The sequence below is a fragment of the Mustela nigripes genome, chromosome 1 (genome assembly GCF_022355385.1).
Source record: "Mustela nigripes isolate SB6536 chromosome 1, MUSNIG.SB6536, whole genome shotgun sequence".
Classification (NCBI taxonomy): Eukaryota; Metazoa; Chordata; class Mammalia; order Carnivora; family Mustelidae; genus Mustela; species Mustela nigripes.
In genome coordinates, this window is record NC_081557.1 from 23,263,291 (window position 1) to 23,288,456 (window position 25,166).

The 25,166-nt window shown below is 37.3% G+C and overlaps 1 protein-coding gene across 1 annotated transcript; it reads right to left on the reverse strand.

Moving 5' to 3' along the window:
* Positions 1 to 6,229: 6,229 nt before the first annotated feature.
* ARL14EP (ADP ribosylation factor like GTPase 14 effector protein) lies at positions 6,230 to 24,838 on the reverse strand. The gene is made up of 4 exons (XM_059406663.1): positions 24,744 to 24,838; positions 12,110 to 12,609; positions 9,983 to 10,110; positions 6,230 to 8,947 (listed from the first exon to the last, which is right to left on the reverse strand). Exons 2-4 carry the CDS (start codon positions 12,530 to 12,532, stop codon positions 8,719 to 8,721), a joined length of 780 nt encoding a protein of 259 aa, XP_059262646.1. The 5' UTR covers positions 12,533 to 12,609; positions 24,744 to 24,838; the 3' UTR covers positions 6,230 to 8,718.
* Positions 24,839 to 25,166: the final 328 nt, after the last annotated feature.

Sequence of the window (25,166 nt, forward strand, 5' to 3'; positions counted from 1 at the left end):
CTCTGCCTACTTGTGATCTCTTTCTGTTAAATAAAAATATTAAAAAAAAAAAAGCAAGTAATACCAACCGAAACACCGAACACTGATGTCTTAATGAAAAGCCTCTCATTTTTTATTATAGAATTTCAGACCCTAGTGGCAAATTACCATAGTCCGCGCTACATTCATCCTTCAAAGGAGGTTGTGTTAAGGTCCATGGGAACTGGAGAGTGAGCTGCTTCTGCACGAATCTGGAGGAGGAATAAAGATGTGGCTGTAGGTCACAGCTACTTGTGCTCCTTCTTCAAAATGCACGAACATTCCGAGGGCATGCGTTTCAAACAGGCCATTTTACCCTTGAGCTCTGGTAGTTTTGATCCTGGTATGAAGTTAACTCTCCTTCTGGTCACTACTTTATTCATTTAATGGGCAATGATGGGGAAAAAAGTGAAAATGACTGACTCATGTGACTCAATAGTCCGAGACTGACTTCAGACATAGCCGGATCCAGGTCCCCAAATCCTGCCTGTCTGTGGCTTCTGATTTTACCTATGTTGCTTTCACTCTAAGGTCGATTCTTAAGTGTTGTTTGGACAAGCCACCAACAGGTCCAGTTCTTTATCTGTAACATTAGAAACTCTCACTAAAAAATAAGTATCTCTTCTTCTCTGGGCCCAGCAATGCTGCCATTTATTGGCTTTGATCGGCTCAGCTGATCATGTATTCACCCTTGAAACAATCACTAAATTTGGGGAGATGCTGCACTCTCAAAGGCCAGGATTTGGAGATGTGCCCACCCGTGGAATCACAAAGTGAGGTCGATGCCACCTGAACACAGGCTGAGAGTACTAGGGTGGTTGCTCAAAGGCACATTTTGGTGCCGACACCAAAATGACAATGATAGACAAAATGAGAATGAAAAAAAACCAAAGCGTATTCAAGAATGTTCCAAGGATGGGGCGCCTGGGTGGCTCAGTGGGTTAAGCCTCTGCCTTCAGCTCAGGTCATGATCCCAGGGTCCTGGGATCGAACCCCACATCGGGTTCTCTGCTCAGCAGGGAAGCAGGGAGCCTGCTTCCTCTCCTCTCTCTCTGCCTGCCTCTCTGCCTACTTGTGATCTCTCTCTGTGTCAAATAAATAAATAAAATCTTAAAAAAAAAAAAAAAAAGAATGTTCCAAGGAGGGCACCTGGGTGGCTCAGTTGGTTAAGCAATTGCCTTCAGCTCAGGTCAGGATCCTGGAGTTCCAGGACGGAGTCCCACATCAGGCTCCCTGCTGAGCAGGGATCTGCTTTTCCCCGCGGACCCTCTCTCCTCTCATGCTCTTTCTCTCAAATAAATAAATAAATAAAATCTTAAAAAAAAAAAAAAAAAAAAAAAAAAGGTTCCGAGGAGGAGCTAAATGGATTTGATAATACGGATAGTAGAAAGGAGTGGAAATGATTGAGTTAACATATTCACGGACTCACTGAAAGCCAGAGATCTAGGAAAAAAAAAATCTAATGAAGGAAATCACACTCTGATTTAGAGCCAGGATCTTTCTGGGAAACAATTTGGAATAGAGATTAACTGGGTTATTGTATTAACCAGGGTTCTCCAGAGAAATGAAAGAAGGTGTGTGTGTATAGATTTAAAGAGACAGGGAGAGACACACAGAAAGGCACACACAGATTTTTTAGGGAACTGGTTCGCATGATTGTGGGGCTGGCAAGTCCAAAATGTGTAAGGAAGAGTTGACGATGCAGCTTGAGTCTGAAGGCAGTCCAGAGGCAGAACTCATTCTTCTTTGGGGTTCATCCATCTTTTTAAAACCTTCAATTGGTTGAATGATGGCCACTCCCATTATGGAAGGTAATCTGCTTAACTAAAAGTCGGATGTGTATGTTAATCAGATCTAAATACCTTCATAGCAAATCTAGAATGATGTTTGATGAAAAACTGGATACCATCGTCTACCTGAGGTGCCACAGAAAATCAACCATCCCAGTAATCCACTTGAATTCTGAGGGATCTCCACACTGAGCCAGAAGGGAGTTGGCCTCCCAATGCTGAAGTCAAACCCCAGGCCAATTAAACCAGATATCTGGGAGTGAGGCCCAGATAAAGGTATTTTTTTTTTTTTTAATGTTCTACCGGTTCCTCCTATGTGCATCCAAAGCTGAGTATCACCCTTGTAGAGCAGTGGTTCCTCAAGCTTGGTTTCCAGACTAGCCATTTCAAACCTTCAAACCTTACCTACAAATGTGATAGAAATGCAAACTGTCCCTACTCCAGACTTAACTAAAGCAGAAACTGGGTTCAACCCTAGCACTGCAGACTGTGGTTTAGCAAGCCCTTCAGGTGATTCTGATGGTTGCACAAATTTGAGAAACACCGAATTAGAGTTCTCCAGTGACACAATGCTAACACATGCAGGAGTATAACACTACACCTCCACTCTCACGTCTCTTAATCAGAAGAGTAGGGGTTGGGGCACCTGGGTGGCTCAGTGGGTTAAAGCCTCTGCCTTTGGCTTAGGACATGATCCCAAGGTCCTAGGATCAAACCTCACATCAGGCTCTCTGCCCAGTGCGGAGCCGCTTCCTTTCCCCTCTCTCTGCCTGCCTTTCTGCCTACTTGTGATCTGTCAAATAAATAAAATCTTAAAAAAAAAGAAGAGTAAGGGTCTGTTAGTTAAGCCTCCTCGAATGAAAGAACTCATTAAGCTTTTCTTAAGTAATCGAGTGTTTGTTATAAGGATACATAATGAAAATTATGGAATCTTGACTTTGTGGCTAGGTTTCACCAAGTGGGTATTTACAAGATACAACAGTCGAAGGAATCTGACAGCAGCTCTGACAGCTTCCAGAGCTATTGCCTCCCAAGTGTAGGTCTAGAACCCTAGCATGCCTTAGCAATGGTCTTTTCATCTCCCCTTATACAAACCGCTGAATTCTTTCTCCTCTACCTTGTCTAAAATTTTGAGAGCATCTGGTTGGTTCCAACTCTTTCATCACTTAGTGATGATGTTCCCTTAACTTGTAAGCTTTGCTGGCCAAACTGGCTTCCTTTGGTTCAGGTCTCTTACCAAGGTCAACCAGTTGGGACCAGGGGAAAACAAAATGCAGAGTAAGAATCTCCTAGGGCCATTTCCTTTCCTAAAGGTCTGAGGGCCCTAACCTGGGCTGTGGGTATGTCACACATTGGGAAGGTTGGTCTGTTAGGTATGTTCTCTGACCCTTAAATCTATATGAAGTTCTTTGATACAAAAAGACATCAAGGACAAATTAAGCATTTATTCAACTCTAACTTTCGGGGATGAGTTGGAAACTTTTACTGAAAAGCTTTGGGAATGTTTCCCTTTCAGTATTTGCTATAGGTGAGTCTTGTGGCCAAATTTAGAAAAGCCATAAGCTATATATTATGGAAAATCATCTTATTTGCATGCACCACATTGTAGGGCCCATATTTTATGCAGAAGGGCTCTTTCCATAGTCCCCTTCACTAAGTCATAAATGACGAAAGCATGTTGGTAATTTTACCAAAAAGGTAAAAAAATTCCAAAAAACCCACCTCAAGTGATCAAGTTTTCTCCAGATCATCAGACTGGCCCTCCAGGTTTTCTTTTAATAACTGATCTAGGGGCATCTGGGTGGCCCAGTAGGTTAAGCATCCGACTATTGGTTTCAGCTCAGTCATGAGATGGAGCCCTCTGTCAGGCTCCTTGCTCAGTGCTCTGCTTGAGAACCCCTCTCTCTCTCTCCCTCTGCCCCTCCCCCTGCTGGTGGGAGTACTTGCACCGTGCTTTCTAATAAATAATAAATAAAACCTTAATGACTGGTCTGATTTCACTATACTAAGCTGAACTGAAAAATGGGAAAGTTCAGTCCAAATGAAAAGGTTAACTAACCTCTGGGTAAGCACGAGTTTGTTACTTAAAAACGCTTAATGATGCCAGAATTCACTGAATATTCCCGAACTGTTTTACCTCTCAACGTCAAGATTAAATTTGTACTTCACCAAAAAACTGGCAGAACTCACTCACATGGTACCAGTATTGCCACCATTACTTGATTTTATGCTACCAACTAAACTGATTCAATTAAAAACAAACAAACAGACAAAAACTAAATACTACCTTGAAGTCTAAATCACAAACTTGGGCTACCAAAATATAATTAAAACCAAAATTTAATGTGTATTTCCGAAGTTGTTTAATGTGACTGATTCGTTGTTGGTAACAAAGGGATACTTACAGAGACAGTATTTACCTGCTGAATTGTTTCCTTTTATTGGCCGTATGCTTCCATCCTGGTTTTAGAGAAGTTCTCTTAAAGAAAAATTCTGCAACTCTGACCCGGGTCTAGTTTTCATATTATTTTATTAAAGAAGTGTGCCCTTGCCTCAAAGTGTGTCTCTGAACAAAGAACTGAGTAAAAGAAGGATCATCCAGAGTGTTTACAATGAAAACCATGCATTAGCTAACAAAGTTGGGAGTACTGGAGGGCTTTGGACATTCTAAAAGTATTTGTAAGCATTTTACTTTTGATAAGGCCATTTATCTCAAAATCATAGCTGAAGATTATGGCCAACTCTTTAATAAAACAGTTGTCTGCTTGCAGTGATATGAAATAAGAAAACTGAAGTTTTAAAATCATTAAGTGTCTTACAAAGAAATTTTTCCCTCATGGCTTTAAGGGGAAAAAAATTAATACACTTAGTTTAAGTGCCATTGATAGGGCTGGGATTAAATACTTTCAAACTGCACTTCAAGATGCAGTATTACTAACTCAACTGCGTTAGTAACATTTTATCTGGTAAATCTCCTTCATCTTCGCAGTCAACCCTCACAACTATGCCATTACAAATCATCTAAAAATTGGGGGTATAAATTCTATAGGAATTTATTATGCCTTTCAAACTAAACGTTCAATGGAGTGTTTGATAATTTCTAAGTAGATAAAAGCGTTATTTTGTCCAAGTCTCTCAACTTTATAAAAATCAGTGAAATCCAGAAGTGCCCGTGCGTACTTTCCTATCCTCCCTTAGACTCCTAAAAAAAGAAACCTGGCTGAGTCCTGCCGGGTGAGACCTAAGAATGTTACAAAGAGAAACCTTTCTACTTCCAGGGTTCTTTAAAAGATCCCACTTCAATGTAATTACCCGTGTTCACAGTTTAATAAAGAGATTAATAAGCATTAAGTAGCAGCAGCGGAGCTTACTTACTTACATCCAGATACCAGCAGATGTCAGCAAAAACTAAGGCAGTGCCACAAGACGTCGGCCAAGGACCTTAAGCTATTTCTTTCAGGGTACTCGCAATGTAAACAGAAAATCTCCAATTACTTGCACATTGTTCCCAAACACATCGTTCCCAGGCCCAGGATAGGTGGGGAGGAGAGGCCACAGTGGATCCATCTGCCTTTTCAGCACAGCAACAGCTCTTTCAAAGAACTGAGCTGCCCAGATTTTGTCCAACAAAACTCACCTACAACATGTTATATAACAAACATACACTTCAGACAGCCATTCCCGTTAGAAAAAACAAACTTTTTGGGCTCTGCAATATGTGTTTAGGGGTTATGAACATGGAATATTCGAGAGGACATTAATGCATTTTTCTGGAGAATTTTCTGTCAGGTGGTAGAACAGCTTGTTATAAAGAAGTAGATATAACATTTTAAAACAGAAGAATCTCAAGTGTAATATTTCTTTTTTTTTCCCCCCCAAAGATTTTATTTATTTCTTTGACACAGAGAGACACAGTAAGACAGGGAACACAAGCAGGGGGACTGGGAGAGAAGTAAGCTTCCTGCTGAGCAGAGACCCTGTTGCAGGGCTCAATCCCAGGACTCCAGGATCATGACCTGAACCAAAGGCAGATACTTAATGACTTGAGCCACCCTGACGCCCCTCAAGTATAATATTTCAAAGATAACTAAATTTTTCTTATACTTGTAAAAGAAATAGGAATAGAATCACATGGGATGCCATTTACTTCAAACATATACATGCATTTTTACTTTAACATTTGTGGCCAATACTGTGTAAGACCAATCTTTATGGTCTTAACATTAACTTCTCCAGCAGGATCTATATACAGCAGAAGTGTTTGTATCACTTTATTTCTGCTTGTTAGACTAATAGTATCAGAAAATAATTTAGTCACCTGGAACTATACTTAGGCAAAATATAAAAAGAATCTAGACAATTTAATTGTATTCTGCATGTCTATAATTCTGTATTAAAAAATAGTAAGTGAACTCATGATGTAATTTTCCCCAAACACAGCTTTTATTATAGCGTACCCTAAATTAGACATACCTCTCTCTGTAAACATTGTGCATGCTCATGAAAAGTCCAGTTTCCTAAATAGGTATAATGAACAAATAAAAGCAAAACTGTTCAAGAAATTTACCCTTGAAACTTAAGTTAACTATTACCATCTTTGAAAAATAATGCAGAAATGTTCCACTAAGGAATGCTGAAATAGAAACAATTTGAAATTTAAAGTCATTTATTCTTTTGAAAATATATTTGTTTTAAACAACAAAAAACCTAAGATTTAAATCTGTCCCTTATGAATAGCTTAAGCAATATACTAAATCATACTTACTTTGAACCAACAAAACACTGGCAGTAATACAACTAATGTCTAATGAACCCAGATGTTCAGATAAAATTAGAAGTTTGTGTGTCCTCTATAACAAAATTTTTCCTTAATTCAGAAAAAAAAAAATCTAGCATCCAATTTAAGTATATAAAGCCAAAATATTCTTTTTGCCAGTGCTCTTTTGAAATGTGAATTGATATTAACCATACCTACTAACCATACTTCTGATAACTAGGCCAGTGACAACTGTAACTTAATTACAATTTCATGGTTCAAAGTGGCATTCCATCAAAGTAAACAGATACCAGAAGTATACAGGAGTAAAAATAAACCTCTACTAGTCAATTTAATCAAACTGGTCGTATAAATTTCGTTTTAATGGCTAGTAAGTATTTCAAACTGCTAAAAGTTCATCTGATTAAACTAAAGTACTCTAATATAGGGAAAACCAAGCAAAAACCTAGTTTAGTGGCAATGTCCTAGATGGTAAGATTTTAGACAGATAGGTAGCTGCTTAAAAAAAGACCAGTTATCACCCACTCTCATCCTCCAAACAGCACCCATACAAATCCCATAAAAACCAGTACATTAAGATGCAATTTTCAAATAATTTATACTCTCTCTCAACCAGTGTTTCTCTAACTTTTTTTCCCTCATTATTACTCCCTTACAGCTTTCAGGCCTTTTAATCCCAATTACCACCCCATAAAACTTTAATACCATCGATACAATGTATCCCTATTTATGTATTATATGTATATCCATGCTATCCATGCTTTATACAAAGAATGAGATTTTTCTATCAAGAACATACTTTTACCAAGAACGTCTGGTCTAAACAATGAAAGGTTTACAATACTAAGGCTTTTTTTTTTTAAGGGTAAACTGTGAGATAAATTTTAGCATTTAGATATGTAGATCATTTTTAAAATACTTTTAATCAACCACCTAGTTTTATCAGAATTAATTTTTCCTGTAGTAGGTGGACACTGTTCTCAGCTACAGTCCTTAGCTTGCATAATAGTGCAGGACCATAAAAAAATAGCCATTCAAAGCAATCTTAATAATCAATGGGGGAAAAATATTCTGTGACCTTTAAAAAATCTGTCAAAATATTAAAAACTCACTCAGTTATAAACAAAAAACCCCTGAAAACACTGTAAAAAAGTATGTTGGTATACTGTAATTTAAAACATCAGAAACATTGAGAAAGTATTATTTCACTGTAAAAAACTAATCAAAAGGGGTTTGAACAGTACTTGCCTTTTTGTTAACTTAGGATACTAAGTAAGCATTTATTCTATGCCATTGCAAACTGTCATATTCAAGTTTGGATCAGTTTCCACCATTTTATCATTTGTACTTTCAATGTTGCAAAATAACTAATCTTTAACGTGAAGTTTTTACCATCACTTCCTCTGGGACCTATTCAACCTTCTCGTCACACCAATTTCCTTATTACATGAAGCTTGTCTCCATGAGGTTCCCTCAGCTGCATACTGAGACTCAACATTCCCATCAGTGATTTCTTCTAACTCTACTTACCATTCAGTTCAAATCTCACATCTAGCATTACCATTTTTCATTTCTTCACTCATTTTTATCTTTGTTGGCCAGCTCTTTTGATGATCTACTTTTGCAAAATGTCACATGGGTGACAAGGAGACAACACAACCACATGCTTTGCTGTGAGTGCACTGAGTGACAGATGTGCAGTAACCAATCACTAGCAGAATTTGAGAGAAGTACTGTGATTGGTCAGTGATGATGAAGCACGTCTGTTACATAACGATCCTTGGACCAAAGGGCTATCAGGGAAGTCTGTACTTCACCTAACTGCTCACAGTACAGACCGTGCTAACTGAAATTTGAACTGTGTTAATGGAGGGCTGTCTTTGTTTGCCTCCTTGTTAACACTGACCCAGACAGGCTTAAAGAGGACTGCTGAGGAATAGCCCATCTAAATTTACATCAGATAATGAATCTTAAAGCACCCTAAATGCAACTTTAGTGCCCAGTGAGTGTATGTTGAGGTGGTTTTCAAATTCTCTGTCATTTGGCAATCAACTTTGAAAATTTATCTTAGGATGATAGAGTTTTAGAAATAGAGAAGCCATCTTTAAAGAGCCCATAATTTGATACCACAAATTATCCAGCATGTTTGTTATGAATGATTTCTCCTCCTTCGATTTCGATTTGCTCGTACAGCCACTTGCGGTCACAGCGGCATTCGGCTCCACATTTGGTGGAACCACAGGCAGGACAAGCATAGAAACATCCTAAACAGTCTTCATCGAGGCAGTCACAAAGGTCCATTCCACTGAAAATTAGGAGACCCTGGCTATCATAGACCTTACTCTTCGCTGGTATCACTTGTCTGTAAAATAAAACACAAGACGAATTATACCTCCCAAACACAATATTTTTGAACATGTTTTTGAAAATAAGGTAATGAAAACAAATTTAAGGTGTAATATTTTGAATTAGGGATGATGTCCTACAAAACTAGTACATAACTTACCAGACTCAAGCCTACACTATAATTAGTAGTAAATGAACTCTGTTGTGAAAAGAGACCTCATTCTAAAGTGTGGAGACAAATCCAAGAAGCCTGAATATGCTTCTAGAAGTCCATTTAAAAGTCAACTCAGTCCATTCCTTTACTATTTCCAAAAAATATATTTGTTTGAAGTATTATCCCCTTATCTTAACAGCAACAACAGAGAATGGCAGCTTAATAGTGGGACATTCTGTTGGTTACCAATCTCTTTCTATGACCCTACTTGTTTTTATACTGCAATTAATCTGTTTCTTGTTCTTTAATATACTCTAGCAAATATGGCTTAAAAACAATTAAATGACTCAGTGGAAAATCTTAACAGATGGAATAAATGGCATATGTAGAAAATAATTCTGAATGATTGTACTAACATTTCTTTGTCAACCTGTACTTTAGAAATGTTCAATTTAAAAAGTCATATTCTAAACAGTTTAGTTTTCTCAATCATTCTGTTGACTGTACCATAACTGTTTCTATTTCAGACATGTAAAAAATAAAAAGCAACCTTGAATTCTTCTAAGATTGACTTTTTGGCTGCCACCCATAGAGAAGTGATATACCAATTATATAATACCAATACTTTTAAAAAATTGTTTTAGGTGTAATATGTTTAAATTTGAATTCTCATGCCAAAAATGTTAACTTGTTCACTTTGTTGACTCTTTCTTAAAAATAAATTTTTAGAGTTGAAAGGGATGCCTTGATTTTTATGCAGTCCTTGGATATTCTTACTAATCCTAGATCTTCTAATTTAAAACATCTACCCAGAAAATTCAAAACTTAAAATAGTGAAGCAATACAACTCCATCTGAAGCAGCAAGTTAATAGGTCTTCAGTGAACACAGAGCCTACCTGTCAGAACCAGCAGCTGCATTTTTTGTGAGCCTTCTTTTTTCTCTTTTACCAGTTTCTGGAGCAAATTCAGTTTGTTTCCCTGGGTTTGCAAACTGCAATGACCTCAAAGCTTTTGCAGTTCTTCCCTGAAGAAAGGTAAACAAATTTTCAACTCAAATCTTGACAATCTACCATGAAGAGATTAATATTTAACTTAATGTTAATCCAGATTATTCCTTAATCTGAAGGACAGTCTGGAATTCACAAAAAAAATAAGAAAAAGGTTTTAGAGCCCAAGTGCAAACTTTATACAGCCCTAGACAATATTCGAAGTTTACAGGTTAATTTAGTTGTAATATTTTCATTACCTAATTTTAGTCTCTGGCATATCAGGAGGGGCAATAGGCATGGTAAAAACTGCAATGGCTGTTGCTGAGATGGGAGAAAACAAAGAAAAACTGCTGTATAACCCATTGGCATAATGCTGAGGTTCCTGGGCCACCTGGCAGTGGAGTATATGTATGACTCAAGTATATGTATGATCTTGGGGTGCTGAGTTCGAGCCCTATGTTGGGTTTGGAAGTTACTTAAAAAATATTAAATCTTTTAAAAAAAACAAAACTGGGATGCCTGGGTGGCTCAGTTGGTTGGATGACTGCCTTTGGCTCAGGTCATGATCCTGAGCCCCAGCTCCACGGGGAGTCTGCTTCTCTCTCTGACCTTCTCCTCGCTCATGCTCTCTTTCACTGTCTCTCTCTCAAATAAATAAAAAAAATCTTTGAAAATAAACAAACAAATAAATAAATAAACCAAAACTGAGGTTCCTAATATGATCTTGAGTTCTTAAGGAAAGGTTCTACTTTATATATTTTTAATTTTAAATTTTTTATTTAATTTTTTAATTTTTATTTTATATATTTTTAAAAGCAGAGAGGTAATATGGTTTCAAGTTCTGAAATAGTATTATCATCTTTTTAAAAAGCTTTGGTAAAACAAAATTTTGATGGTTAGGAATTTAACCATCATTATTATAATGAATTCTATATATATCATATAAATAATATATAAATATATTTATATATATAATATTCTATAGTATTATACATATATAATGAATTAATGATTCACAATTTGGGGAAAAAAACAGTTTATGTGATATATTCTACAAGAGCAACAAATAAATGAAATGGACAAAACTCTAAAGTGACAGCAGCAAGAACCTAGTATGAACTGCAAGAGAACACTGGGTCCTAGAGATATGCCTCTGAGGGGTGAACAAAAGGGAAGCACTACATATAATTTAAAATTTTAATTATCTTTTAATTTGGCTTATTAATATAATGAAAAGGAGGAAATTGAGAAAAATATCCCAGCAGCAAGAATTATAAATTGGTTATAAGTAGAAATTTTGAGAAGTGCTCCTTTGATATACTTGTCTTTGTTCTACACCAAAGATAGCTTTATGAAATCTCAGTTTTTTTCTCATATAGTTAAATAATCAAAACGTAGGAATGTGAAAAAGGGAGTTATAAATATTTAGTATTTACAATGTAAAAATATATGCTTTTTGACCATAGGGAGTTCTTAAATTAGCAAATAAGAACTCAGAGCTAGAAGCAATGGAAACTCACAAGCAACTAAAAAACCCAAACAAAAATGGTAATTGTGCTAAAGGAGAAAGAAAGGTTGAAGAAACAATTATTGCAAATCACTTCTCTGGTGTTCATTTTAAAGTGGTCATTTTTAAGTCCTTCATATAAAAGGGGAATTCATTTTGCTATACAGATCCTCACTGGCTGGCAGGTCTCACTGAGTTACTTTGGTATTAGAAAAGAAACTAAGATAACAATTAAGTCCTGGCTTTACCAGAATGTTCTAAAAGCCACCCTCAACATCTTAGCCCTAGGAGTTATAGCTGGAGTCTTGGACATAATACGCTATTCCATTCTCTTCCATTCTCAAGCTTATTTTATTATCCAGTCTGGGTATACAGAAATATTTATAAACACCATTTATTTTTACCTCCCCAGCTTTAATTCGTAATTAGTATAATAAATAATAACATAAATATGATTTCTTTACAATTCGACAAAACCGCACACTGTGAAAGTAAGACAGCAGGAAAAAAATGAATGCTATACATACATCCGAATCAGGTTTTCTTCTCTGCCGGTCTTCAGAATCAACATCCACACTTCCATTGATTATCTGTGTACATTTTGGACAAAGCTTCCAACCAGGTACAAGCTGCCTTCCAAATTTTGCACTCAGAAAAGTGGCATCATCTAAGTCAATTACATGCAAATTTTTTTTGGCTAGTTTTTTGTGTATGTTAAATGGGTCACAACATGACTTCTGCAAATCCTCAAATCTGTCAATGTAAATTTTTGCATGATGGAAGCAAATGGTATTGTTCCCAGAAAGTGTCATTCCAGTTCTAAGTTGAAGTAAAAGCATATCATTTGATGACAATTCTTGCAAAGTCTTGAAACCAGTGTGACGAGTGTAGTAGGTTTTATGGCACTCGTTTGTGGTACGAAGCTGAACTCCAACTGAACATGGATCCATCACTCTGGATTCCAGCAAATTTCCCCTGCTTGATTTTGTTTCGGGATCGCTCTCTAGTAGGTCATGTGCTGATTGCCCTAGAGAAAACACTGAAGTCAGATTTGTGCTGCAAAATTTTTATCTGGGAAACTGAAAAGGCATTTGATAAAATTCCACACTTATTTAAAAGAAAGAAACTCTTAGCATGCAAGGACTAGAAAGACATTCACCAAAAGCTTACAGTAAACATTATTTAATCATAAAACATTAGAAGCATTCCCTCTAAAGTTAGATTACAAAAGAATACCTGCTATTTAACACTGTATTAAAGCTTCCACTTAACATTGTATTAACAGGGATTGAGAAGAAGAAGTACTACTCAAGATGACATAAATATCTACACAGAAAATACAAAAGGTTCAACAGATGAGCTATTAAAACTAGTTAGGTAATTCAACAATGATGCTGGAAACCTAAAACATTAAGAGACCTTACAAAATCAATCCTACAAAAGACATGCAAGACTTTTACGGAGAAAATCATCAAACAAAAATACAAAAAGGATCTCCTAAATAAATGTAGAAATTAATCATGGGAAATCTTACTGAGGCATATAAACTCCCTGGGAATTTATCTGTAAATTCAATATTATTCCAGTCAAATCCCAGCAGGTATTCCACCCACTCCCCTTTGGAATTCAGCAGTTGGTTTATATGGATGAGTAAAAATCCAGTCAAGATAGCCTTGAAGGAAAACAAAGTTGGGTATTTATTTGCCATAAAGCTGTTATAATTAAAAGTGTGGTGTTTAGTATAACAGTAGTATAGACAAATGTAGAATAGTATAGACGAATAGATCCATAAAAAGATGCGGGCTTGGTTTAGTATATGACATGTGATTTTATAAAATCAGTGGGTACTGTGCATTAATGGGGAAAAGACTGAATGAAATATTAGGGGGTAAGCAGCTAACCACATGGAAAAAGACAAGACTAAGATCTCTTTCTCACAAAAATCAACTCCAGATGGATTCAAGAATGGAACAAGAAAAGAAAAACTGTACTAATGTTTCTAAGAAAACACGGAAGACTTTGCAACATTGGGATAGAGAATGTCTCAAACAAGACAAAGGAAAAGATGGATACATTTGATTATATGTCAAAATTAAACATTTCCTTACAAATCTAAAGGAGGAAAAACAGCCACACTTGAAAGCTATGGTTAGGATTATTATCCCAAATATACATTAAAAATTCTGACATTTACAGATCAATTAGAAAATGACAAAGAACCCATTAGAAAACTAAGCAAACAGAGGCACCTGGGTGGCTCAGTTAGTTAAGGTCTGCCTTTTGCTCAGGACATGATCCCAAGATCCTGGGATCCAGCCTCGCTTTGGGCTACCTTTCAGCGGGTAGTCTGCTTTTCCCTCTCCCTGTGCCCCCCCCCCCCCCCCCGGCTCATGATTCTCTTCCTCTCTCTCTCTCAAATAAATAAAATCTTAAAAAACAACAACAACAAAAAAAAAAAAAACTAAGCAAATACAGATACTCAACTCAAGGAAGAGAACAAAACAGCCAATAAATGCATGCAAAGATGTTCAACCTTTATAGTTATTTTTTTAAAAAAAGGCGCAAACTGAATACCATTTCTCAAACACTTGCTGAGCAAAATTTTAAAAATCTGATAAACTAGTGCTGGTTAAAATGTGGCCAACTCTTACATGCTCCTTATACATTGACAGGAATGTAAACTCTAACTGCTTCAGAGTCTTTCTGGCAATTTCTCACAAAATTAAACAAGTCCACATCCCAGGACCTTGTACTTTCTGGTCTAGATGTCTGCCAAAAAAATAAATGTCCCAAAAGAGCACAAGGACTTTTGTGTATTTATTGTCTTTGAGCACTGTGTATTTACATTTGAGCATTTACTGTCTTTGACAGTGAAAAGCTGGAAATTACCTAATTTTAAGGACGAGAAACCATGGATTACTCAACACTTCTATAGGACAGTTAACCACAGGAATTATAGGAATCACCATGGATAAATCTTAAAGATAATCCTAAGTGAAAAAGTTGTAAAAGAATACATTTATGTAAAATTTTAAACACACAAAATAGCGTGCATGGTTTATAGATGAAAATAAGAACCATGCTAAAATATACTTGAGTAATAAATAACAATTTTGTGGTATACATATTTCTTTTTTTTTTAATTTTAAAGATTTTATTTATTTATTTGACAGACAGAGATCACAAGTAGGCTGAGAGGCAGGAAGAGAGAGAGCTCATGTCCTGAGCTGAAGGCAGAGGCTTTAACCCACTGAGCCACCCAGGTACCTCTGTGGTACACATATTTCTAAGGAGGAAGGAAACTTTTAAAAAAGAGATTTATGGAAGATTAAATTGAAGGCATGTACACAGTGTTTTCATTATTTTCTGTACTTTCCATCTAAAAGTTTTCATAAATATTTTTCAAAGCAAATACAAAAACTTAGTTGAATTCCTTTTTTTTTTTTTAAAAGATTTTATTTATTTATTTGACAGACAGAAATCACAAATAGGCAGAGAGGCAGGCAGAGAGAGAGGGAGGAGCAGGCTCCCGGGGGAGCAGGCTTCCCGCGGAGCAGAGAGCCTGATGAGGGGCTCCATCCCAGAACCCCGGACCATGACGTGAGCCGAAGGTGGAGGCTCAACCCACTGAGCCACCCAGGTGCCCCAACTAAGTTGAATTCTTAAGGAAAAAGTCACAAATACAAGTCAGTAGGAAAAAAAGTATTGAAAATATATGTGAACCACTGAAATCTGGGTGGTGGCAGAGTGTTGAAATAGCTAGGATTCTGCTATTTCGCAAGTGTTTTTTTAAACTTTGCTCCATATTAAAAAACAAACAAACAAACAAACAAACAAAACTGGTTAGAAAGCTTAGATACTTCCCAGCGTTTTCTTCAGAAAAAAACCAGAATCATATAAAACCACATACAAAGATGACTCTGGTCTCATGTAATAAAAAATAGTGAATACATATATATCTGTTCTCAGTTAAAATACTATATTTAAAAAGTTAAAAAATAGAATATAATCTAAAGTTCAAAATGTCACTGGATATTTTTAACCTAAAATGTTTAAAAGCTAATTAAGATGGAGCATATTTATATATTTTTATTCTATTTCAACCAACTTTTAAAATTTAACTTCCTAGTAGTGGTGTCTAGTGCATCAGATAAAATAGCTTGTATTATACAAATAATTAAATTTCTTTTAACAGAATTGTGGGTTAAAATAAATGAAGGAATAGAAGAGAGGAAGCCAGAGATACAGTTATAAAACAACAAACTATGCTGTACTGTACTATAACAGACATGGGACAGAAGTCTGGCTCTGACCTTAACAATCAACACAAAGAAAGAAACTTGATTAACAACCTCCTTAGCACATTATGGAAACTCCTAATGTTTTCTCTCTCATTGATGCTTGATTCCTTACATTTGTAATAACTATCACCAATTTGTAGCCACTGATCTGTGATTTTCTGAACATAAAATTATTTCTAAGCATTCAAAGACTTGGACTACCTTGACCATATTTAATAGGAAAAGCATCTAGGAACTTTGAAATTTGTTTTAGAAATTCTGTTTGTCCATAGAACTAATACATTTTTACCCACTAGGGAATTCTTTTCCTTGGCTACTGGGAAATTTGTTCCTTTAGTTTCCTTTTATTTTTTTTTTCTCCATTCTCAACTTATTTTATTTGAGGCAGGTATTACCTTGATACAAGACCAAGGACATTCCAAAAGAGGAAATAAATAAATAAATAACTTAAAAGACCAAAATTCCTAGTGAACATAGGCAAAAGATTCATAAAAACAATTTAGTACACAGAATCCACAAGTCACAACCATCAAAAGTGTCACTAAATTGGGTACCTGGGTGGCTCAGTGGGTTAAAGCCTCTGCCTTCAGTTCAGGTCCTGGGATAGAGCCCCGCATAGGGCTCTCTGCTCAGCAGGGAGCCTGCTGCCCCCCCCCCGCCTCCCCCTGCCTACTTGTGATCTCTGTCTGTCAAATAAATAAATAAAATCTTTAAAAAAAAAAGTGTCACTAAATTAAGAAATACTCAGGAATAATTTTAACAAAACATGGAACGTCTCTACACTAACATCTACAAAATTTGTTAATATTTTAAAAGACCAAAATAAATAGTGAGATATACCATACCCCAAGACACAAAACTGGTTGACTGTTCTCCTCATGTTAATTTGTAGATTCAATGCAATCATAATCATAAATTAATAAGCTTCATCTAAAATTTACACAGAAATACAAAGGACTTCCTACATCCAAAACAACCATAAGAAAGAATAAAGCTGGAAGGCCTTCCAGTCCAATCAGAATGGACTTACTCTAATCAGGATGGTATGGAATCATCTTTTTTTTAAAAAAGATTTTATTTATTTATTTGACACAGAGAGAGAGAGACAGCGACAGAGGAACACAAGTAGAGGAAGCAGGAGAGGGAGAAGCAGGCTTCCTGATGAACAGGGAGCCCAATGTGGGACTTGATCCCAGGGTCCTGGGATCACGACCTGAGCTGAAGGCAGACACTTGTTGACTGGTGCCCTGGTATGGAATCATCTTAAAGATAGATATATACATATCAGTGGGATCAAATATAAACCCAAGAGATATATACCCATTTATATGCACAAGTGATTTCTGGTTAAGGTATAAAGCCAATCCTATGGGAAAAGTCAGGTTTTCAACAAGTGGCTTTGAAATAAATGGATATCCATATGAGAAAAATGAATATTGGCCAGTACCCTACACTACAGATGAAAATCAAGATAGTTCATAGTCTTCAACACTAAAGTTAAACTAAAGACTTCTGGGGAAAGCACTGGAGCCCATATTTATGATGCTGTGTAGACAAAGATTCCTCAGGAAACGGAAAGCAATTACCGTACAGAAAACATGATAATTAGGTTTCATAAAGACTACTTTTATTCAATGGAAGTCAAAATTTCAAATATTAATAGGAAAGCCATAAATTTAGAGAAAATACGCAAACAGTATTTATCAGCCAAATCCTTGCATCCAGATTAAAAAAACTGTAACTCAACAATAAAAAGACAAACCATTAACATTGGCAAAAGACTTAAGTAGACATTTCAAAAAGCAAGATATATAGACAACAGACAGCACATGAAAAACTGACAGCCATTAAAAAGAATAAAATCTTGCCATTTGCAATGACACGAATGGAGCTAGAGTATATTATGCTAAGTCAAATAAAGTCACTCAGAGAAAACAAATACCATATGATTTCACTCATGAACTCTATGGGAAGGGGGGAAGGAGAAAAAGGGAGAGGGAACAACCCATAAGAGCCTCTTAATGACAGAGAACAAACTGAGGGTTGATTGAAGGAGGTCGGTAGGAGGTAGGTTAGATGGGGGATGGGTATTAAGGAGGGCACTTGTGATGAGCACCGGCTGTTATATGTAAGTGATGAATCACTGAATTCTACTCCAGAAACCGATATTGCACTGCATGTTCACTAAAATTTAAATAACAAAATGAAAATAAGAAATAAAAAAAATTCCAGTGAATGTGTACCGCAGTATCACTGAAATAGTGCAGTCTCTAAAGACCAAGTAAGCAATTGTTCATGTGTTTACTTTCCTTTTATCTTTTCTAAATTACTACATAGTTCATGAGAGTTTATTAGCAAGACTCTAAGTTGTGCCAGTGTACTTAAGTGATCTCCCTTATAAAATCAGAAATATGATTAAACTCTTACTAAATCATTTTTTTTTCTGGTAAGTACTTGCTTGGACATCTTCCACAACAGCATAAATTCTTTTATTAACCTTAAATCACTATGAACCTGCACTCCTAGTTGGAGAGTACAGTGTTAAATGTGTTTTTAATTCAACTTAACCATGACCCTATCAGTCCTTGAAAACATCCTCTTCTGGTAAACAGGTGCTTCCAACTATTTTGAGCTCTTGGCACACTTTTGAGTACTAGAACTTTTGGAGGAACACTTGAAGGAATTAAACTGTTGCACAATACCATTTTATTAGCAGCCATTCCTCGGGTCTCACTGTTAGAGTAAATTTACTATTAGAGTTACCAGGTAAAATACAGTATGCTCAGTTAAATATGAATTTTAGATAATGCATATATTTTAATTGTATCCCAAATACTGCTAAAAAGTAATTTGGTATTTGTCTGAATTTCAAATTTAAATGCACACCCCATATTATTTGCTAAATTTGGTAACCTCATGTACTATGAATTTTTTACATCTTCCAGTAAGTAGAGATGTTTCTTTGGTATCAGCTTCACATTATGCCCTACTTCTTACCTGTTGCTAAAAGAAAGCTGAACTCCCCACTAATAGATCACAGGACCTGCTCAGTTTAAAATTAAAATGTCCTAACAGAAGGTAAACTTCCCATTACAGTAAAAAAAAATAAATAAATTTTCCACACTGATTAAAACTCAATGGCACAACTGTACCACTCATTTAAAACTGTCATAGTAAAAGGTATACACCTGAATTAATGAAGTCTTACTGCTTAAAGTCTTACCTTAAGTTTGTTTCCTGATCTACTATTATGCAATTTGTTCATGCACAGTTAACGCAGGGCTAAAGGAAAAGTCAGGTTAGCTCAAGGTGCACAAAATTTCAGCCAGTGGTTACTGCCTGCCTTCTAAAAATTACAGCCTCTGGCTGCTCCTCCCCTGTTCTATTACTCAATGCCCTTATTTCTGTCTTCCTTCCCTAAAGTTCTGCTGTAGAGCTCCTTGGATCTGTTTCCCAGCAACTTCTTTTCCTAGCTTTGGTCTATGTTCTAGCAATGTGGCCACAATGAATATTTATTATTTTCTTCAAGTGACAATCCAATAGCTTCATTTTGCTGTCTTCACCTGTATGATGCAATGTTCTCCAGGTAATGATGTAATGATTAATCTAACACCTTTCTTAATTAACAATCAGAAATGCCCTACTATTCACTGTCTACGAACCAGTACTTCACAATCAGCTGGGAACCTATTAGAAAAGAAGAATCTCAGTATGGACCATAGACCTACTGAATCAGGATCCATATTAAAAAAAAAAAAAAAAAATCCCCAGGTTATATGTAAGCATATGTTTGAGATTCACTGCTTTAGGTAATTCAGTTAAGAGAATATTAACCAAACATTTCCATATTTGTAAAGTGTATTTTTTAAAAAAGGAAAATACACACTCACACATGAACTTGCCTTCCAGGAAGTCTGACATTTAAGGAAGGTTATGAAGGGAGGAGAGTCATAAATTTGATAAAACAGATGTATAGAGAACTATGCATTGTTGAAAGCAGAGATGTCAAGGTTTTCACGTTCTGATTACAAGAGCTGTGGGTCTTCCACCGCCTTGCTTCCACTATTTCAGAGCTGACAACTGTAAAGGTTAGCAAGGCAAATGCAATTCTTGTCTATATTCTTGTAACTTCTGTCTAATGGGAGTTTCAATGGATTCCCTGGCCCACTGTAGAAGACCATTTTGCCTCCATGTGCTCATTTATTTTAATATTCCTGATCAAGAAATATGTCTGTTCTTTTGTCATTTAAACTGGTTATAACATCTTACCAGTTCCCTCATTAGTAAGGGAAACAAAATCTGTGTGTTCATAATTTCACAATGTGTGCGACAGTCATGATTTTACTTCTGCCCCCTCTTTTTGTGGAACTTTGTGTGTGTGTAAAATTCTTTTAAACATAGCAAGAGATTAATTTGCTTTAGCTAATCACTTTTACCAGTAAAATATTTAGTATTCATCATGGAAGAAGAAAAAAAAGTACTGCTTTTTAATGGGTAAGATGAAAACCAGTAACAAATGAAAAACCTCAAATGCATTCATTTAGACCTGTTTAATTTAGTTCTTTTGCCCCACCTTTGGGAAGATTTTTACTATGATAAAAATGAGATCTAGGTCTTCAAGTACTTTTTTCAACTACACCTAGTAAAGTAGGATTTATAAATACTAATAATTAGTCACTAAGTCTCCTAAGGCCTTCCTCTAGAGGTGTGGGCGAATTTTATTTGTATACTTATTTTCCATTTCAAATAGCAAAAATGCCTTTTGAGAAGTTAATTTTATCTGGAACCTGTGTTTGTGATTCTTTAAGAGTCATGGTCAAAGAAACCTTCCATTCCTCTCCTAATGGCTTTTACAAGACTCTGAGGATACTCCCTTGTTTACAGATGACTAGGAAAGATTCTTTGACTCAGTTATAAATTTGTCAATCTTAAAGATTTATTTGTTTATTTGAGAGAGAAAGGAGAGGGAGAGAGAGAGAGAGGGTATGACCACACACAGTTTAGCACACATGGGCCAGTGGAAAACAGAGGGAAAGGGAAAGCCAACTCCCCACTGAGTGGGGAGGCCAATGGGGGGCTTCAGGCTCTATCTCACAACCCAGAGATCATGACCTGAGTCGAAACCAAAAGTCTGCTGCTTTACCGAGCCACTGAGGCGCCCCTATAAATCTGTTAACTTTAACTTCATGTCAAAAGTGACCAACTGTTAGCTATATTTTAAGTATCTCTCCTGCCCCCCAAGTCCCAGAACTTTGGTCCACCCTCAACCAGGGCCCAAAATAACTCCTCCAGAAAAGAGGCTGGCCTCAGGGCAAAACATTCTAGAATCTGTAATCCAATCAAGGTGTCTCTTCTAGCAACCTTTACTCTTCCCTTGAGATGCCGGTAGATCTTTTGATTTGAGAATTTTCTCCATTGCAATAGTTCCCTTTCCCCTATGTGCATAACCCTTTCAAATAAAGTCTTTACTAATTCTGGATTTTTTTTTTATTTGAAAAATCCCTAAAAATTTTTTTGCATTTTGGGTTTCTGGTGCTTTAGGGTTGCCAACATTTTATTCAGTGCCTAAATATAGTATGTTTTCTGATTCTAAAATTAACATTTAATATTCTTATAGCACTCTAGAAGAGTCAAAAGACAAGGTAATAAGTGTGGAATAGATTAGAGCCCTTGTTTTACTTCTACCACCTTAGGTAGTAAATAAAATTATTTGTTCCTTGTGTGACTTGAACACTGCAAACTCAAGAAAGAAGTTTTTTTTTTTTTTTTCTAAATTGAGGTATAATTTACATGTAACATTATTAGTTTCAGGTGTACAAGGTAATGATTCGACATTTGCATATATTATGAAAGATCACCACAGTAAGTCGTTAACATCCATCACCACATGGTTACAAATTTTTTTCTTCTGATGAGAACTTTCAAGATTTACTTCTTTAGCAACTTTCAAATATACAACACAGTGTTATTAACTATTGTCACTATGCTTACATTACATTCCGTTATTTATTTTATAACTGTTAAGTTTGTACCTTTTGACCCCCTTCAGCCATTTTGTTCACCCCCTCCTCTGGCAACCACCAATCTGTTCTATGAATTTGTTTTTTGTTTTTTAATAATTTAAAATTTATACATATGGGGGGCGCCTGGGTAGCTTAGTCAGTTAAGTGTATATCTTCGGCTAGACTTACGATCTCAGGGTACTAGGATTGAGCTCATTGTCAGGCTTCCTGCTCATTGTCAGGCTTCCCGCTCAGTCCTCTTCTCCCTCTGCCCCTGCCCCTTCCCTCACTTGTGCCCTCTCCCTCCCCCTTTCACTCTCTCATATAAATAAATAAAAATCTTAAAAAAATAAAATTTATACATGTATATATTTGGATTCTATGGAATAAGCTTTTAAGCATTATCACTTGCTATCCATTACCAAACTCTAAGGCAGGCAGGCTAGATATACCTGAGCATGCTCATACAAGGAAATCACACTAACAAGCGTTCCTAGTAACACAAGGTCTAGGACATTACTGCAGGGCACCTACAGGATTGAAACAGGACACCACAGTCATCACTGCCACTAACATAGCAGGGAAAGATAAGTTTTTTTTTTCTTCCCAAAATTTAGAGGGAGATTTCCCAAAATATTTTCCAATATGTTGGTTTCCCTCAATACAGCTTTTCCAGTTTCCTAATTAGTGGGAAAAAGCATTAGAGAAAATTTAAGCCAAACAAGAAATTTGCTGAATTTTTAGGTCAACTTATAATAAGAGTCTTTCCCTTTCATGACAAATGCCTTTTTTCTTTTGGGGGGGAGGGCAGGAGAGTGTCTTAGAAATTTACAAGGCATTTTCCCAGATTATCTCTTATTTAATGGGAAAAACAATCATCCGCCCCTCCTTTATGCATCAGCAGTTTTAGTCATAGGCATACACATACTCGTCATGCCTCTTGCAACTGTCAACTTTTTGTACCCATTATCTTCAAATACTAACTTACTCACACAAGTCAATGGACACTAGAAGGGGTAAAGAGCCAAAGGAGATAGTCTTTAATCCTCAAAGAGTCAGGCCCAACAAGGAAGGTAAAGAATTACAAACCAAAATATAGTCAATAGTACCACTTAAAATATTTGGTTAAATATTTGGTTAAATATTTGCCTGAGGCTAGTAAGTGCCAGATACAGCACCAAGCACAAACATCATCTCTTTAATCTTGACAACAATGAAGTACGACCATCCCCATTTACACATGATGAAACTGAAACTTAAGAGCTCTACTTACATGCCTAGCACAGAGCCTGTTATACCATTCAAGTTCTTGCTTAATGGAAAAAAGGAAAAAAAAAAAAACCACAAACACTACTTTTACTTTATATGAAGAACCCCTCTTAATCAGGCCCTAATGATTTACTCTAGGTTTACCTAATGTACTCCCCTCAGATTTTTTAATGCTTTGTCTAGCATACTTTCAGATCACTTGGGGAACAATTTAGCAAACCCTTCAGGCTTCCAAATTTGTCATTTGTCTCTAATCTTCTAGTCTTTAAAGGCCAAAGAGAACTGAAATGGGATTTCAACAACTGAGAGATTATTTCCAGACCAAGAAAAATTAGCAAAGTTCTCTTTATTCTACCTGATTCTGGATGTGGCCCAAACCGTCAAACAATACTTAACACTACAGTTGTTGAGTAAGTGATCGTGAAACCAAACTCTAAATCATTCCCTTGAAAAAACGTTCATCTCTTCCTAAAAAACAAGAGTCTGGACCATCTAGCATGGCATTACTTGTTCATACGCCACACGCTCTAGGTCAAACTACATGACCTGCAAAGTTCACTTTATAGGGTTCTTCTCTGCTTGGAAAGCCCACGGACCTTTCGGCGCCAGGTAATGCTAACTTATTTTTCGGGGCAGCACCAGTGTCTTTTGCCTATCTGGTGTGCCTTACTCAAATGCTATTATTAATAGGTTCTTCCTTCTCTGTGACTGCAGAACAATTTAACGGTGCATTAAGACTTTTTCTCTATTCTCAGCTGTGGGAAGGCAGGAGCTGTATGTATGGTTATATTTTCCGCATCACCTGAGGCCAAAGAGGAACTGTACTGTTGGTCTTTCAATAACATATTAAGCTCGGTGAGGTCAAGGAATCACCCAGTTCCTGTGTTACAGTCGTGGCTTCTCTGGCATCAACGCCAGCACTTCGTAAACAGCGTCTTTGGAATACACGTTTTGAAACTGCCACAATCTCACACCGAGGAGGATGAATCTCTCCAAATCGGGGTGAGCAGGTCCGCAGGATGCTGCACAATTACTCCCACCTCAGCAGCACGGTGGGCACAAGCATGACGCCCCCAGCTGTCAGCCACGTCGTGTTTCAAGCTCCCACATACATCTAAGGATCATTTATTGTATTTAAACTACAGGGATGGGAAAATGAATACTGATCGGCCTCCGGCCTCAACCGAACAGCTAGGGCTAGGGGGATGCTCACTAAATAATAAATTAAAATAAAAAAAACGAAACTGGCGCGAACTAGATTCAAGGCCGTAATTACCCTCTAGTAAGCAGCGCAAGCCTAAGTCACAGCTTTGCCGGCCCCCGGTCTTCCGAAAAGAGGCGACCAACCCGCGGAGGGCACAGATGCGACAGAACCTGTGCTGGGTCCTGACACAAGGGGCCCGCAGATGAAGTAGGGCAAGTCGGGCGCTCTGCGGGAGGCCCCAGCCAGCCGCTGGAAGTCACTCTCACGTGTCCGGGCCTCCTCGCCCACCTCTCCTTCCATACCTCCGTGAACCGGCCCTGGCTCCCCCTCTTCCCCCCCGACCGGTCGCGCCCTTCCCAGAGCCTCCCCCCCCAATCCCTCCCACCTTAGCTCGTGCTCTCCTCTGCGGAGTTTGGGCTGCACCCGCATTCACGTAGGGCCGACTGGGCGGCCGGCTTTTCCTCACCTCCCCGCGCTGCCACTGAGAGGAGGGCGGATGAGAGCTAGAGAGGCTCAGCGTTACCATAAAGAGGGAGAAGCCTAGAGCGACCCAAGCCTGGCCCGCCTCCCGGGAGGGCGGAAAGGGCGGGGCGGCGTTAATTGGCGGAAGATGCAACGTGAGGCAAGGGTTGCTTCAGAAGCTACCTCAGCTGAGCGGTCTGCTCCGTGTGTGCTCTGAGGTTAGGGAATTGGGAGCTCTCTGGGGCCATTTCTTATAAGATGCAGGTTCAGCTGACTTAGATTGTGTTCGCAAAGCTCGGCGCCCTTGCGCGAGGCCAGATTTTTGCACCCCCCTCCTCTAATCCCT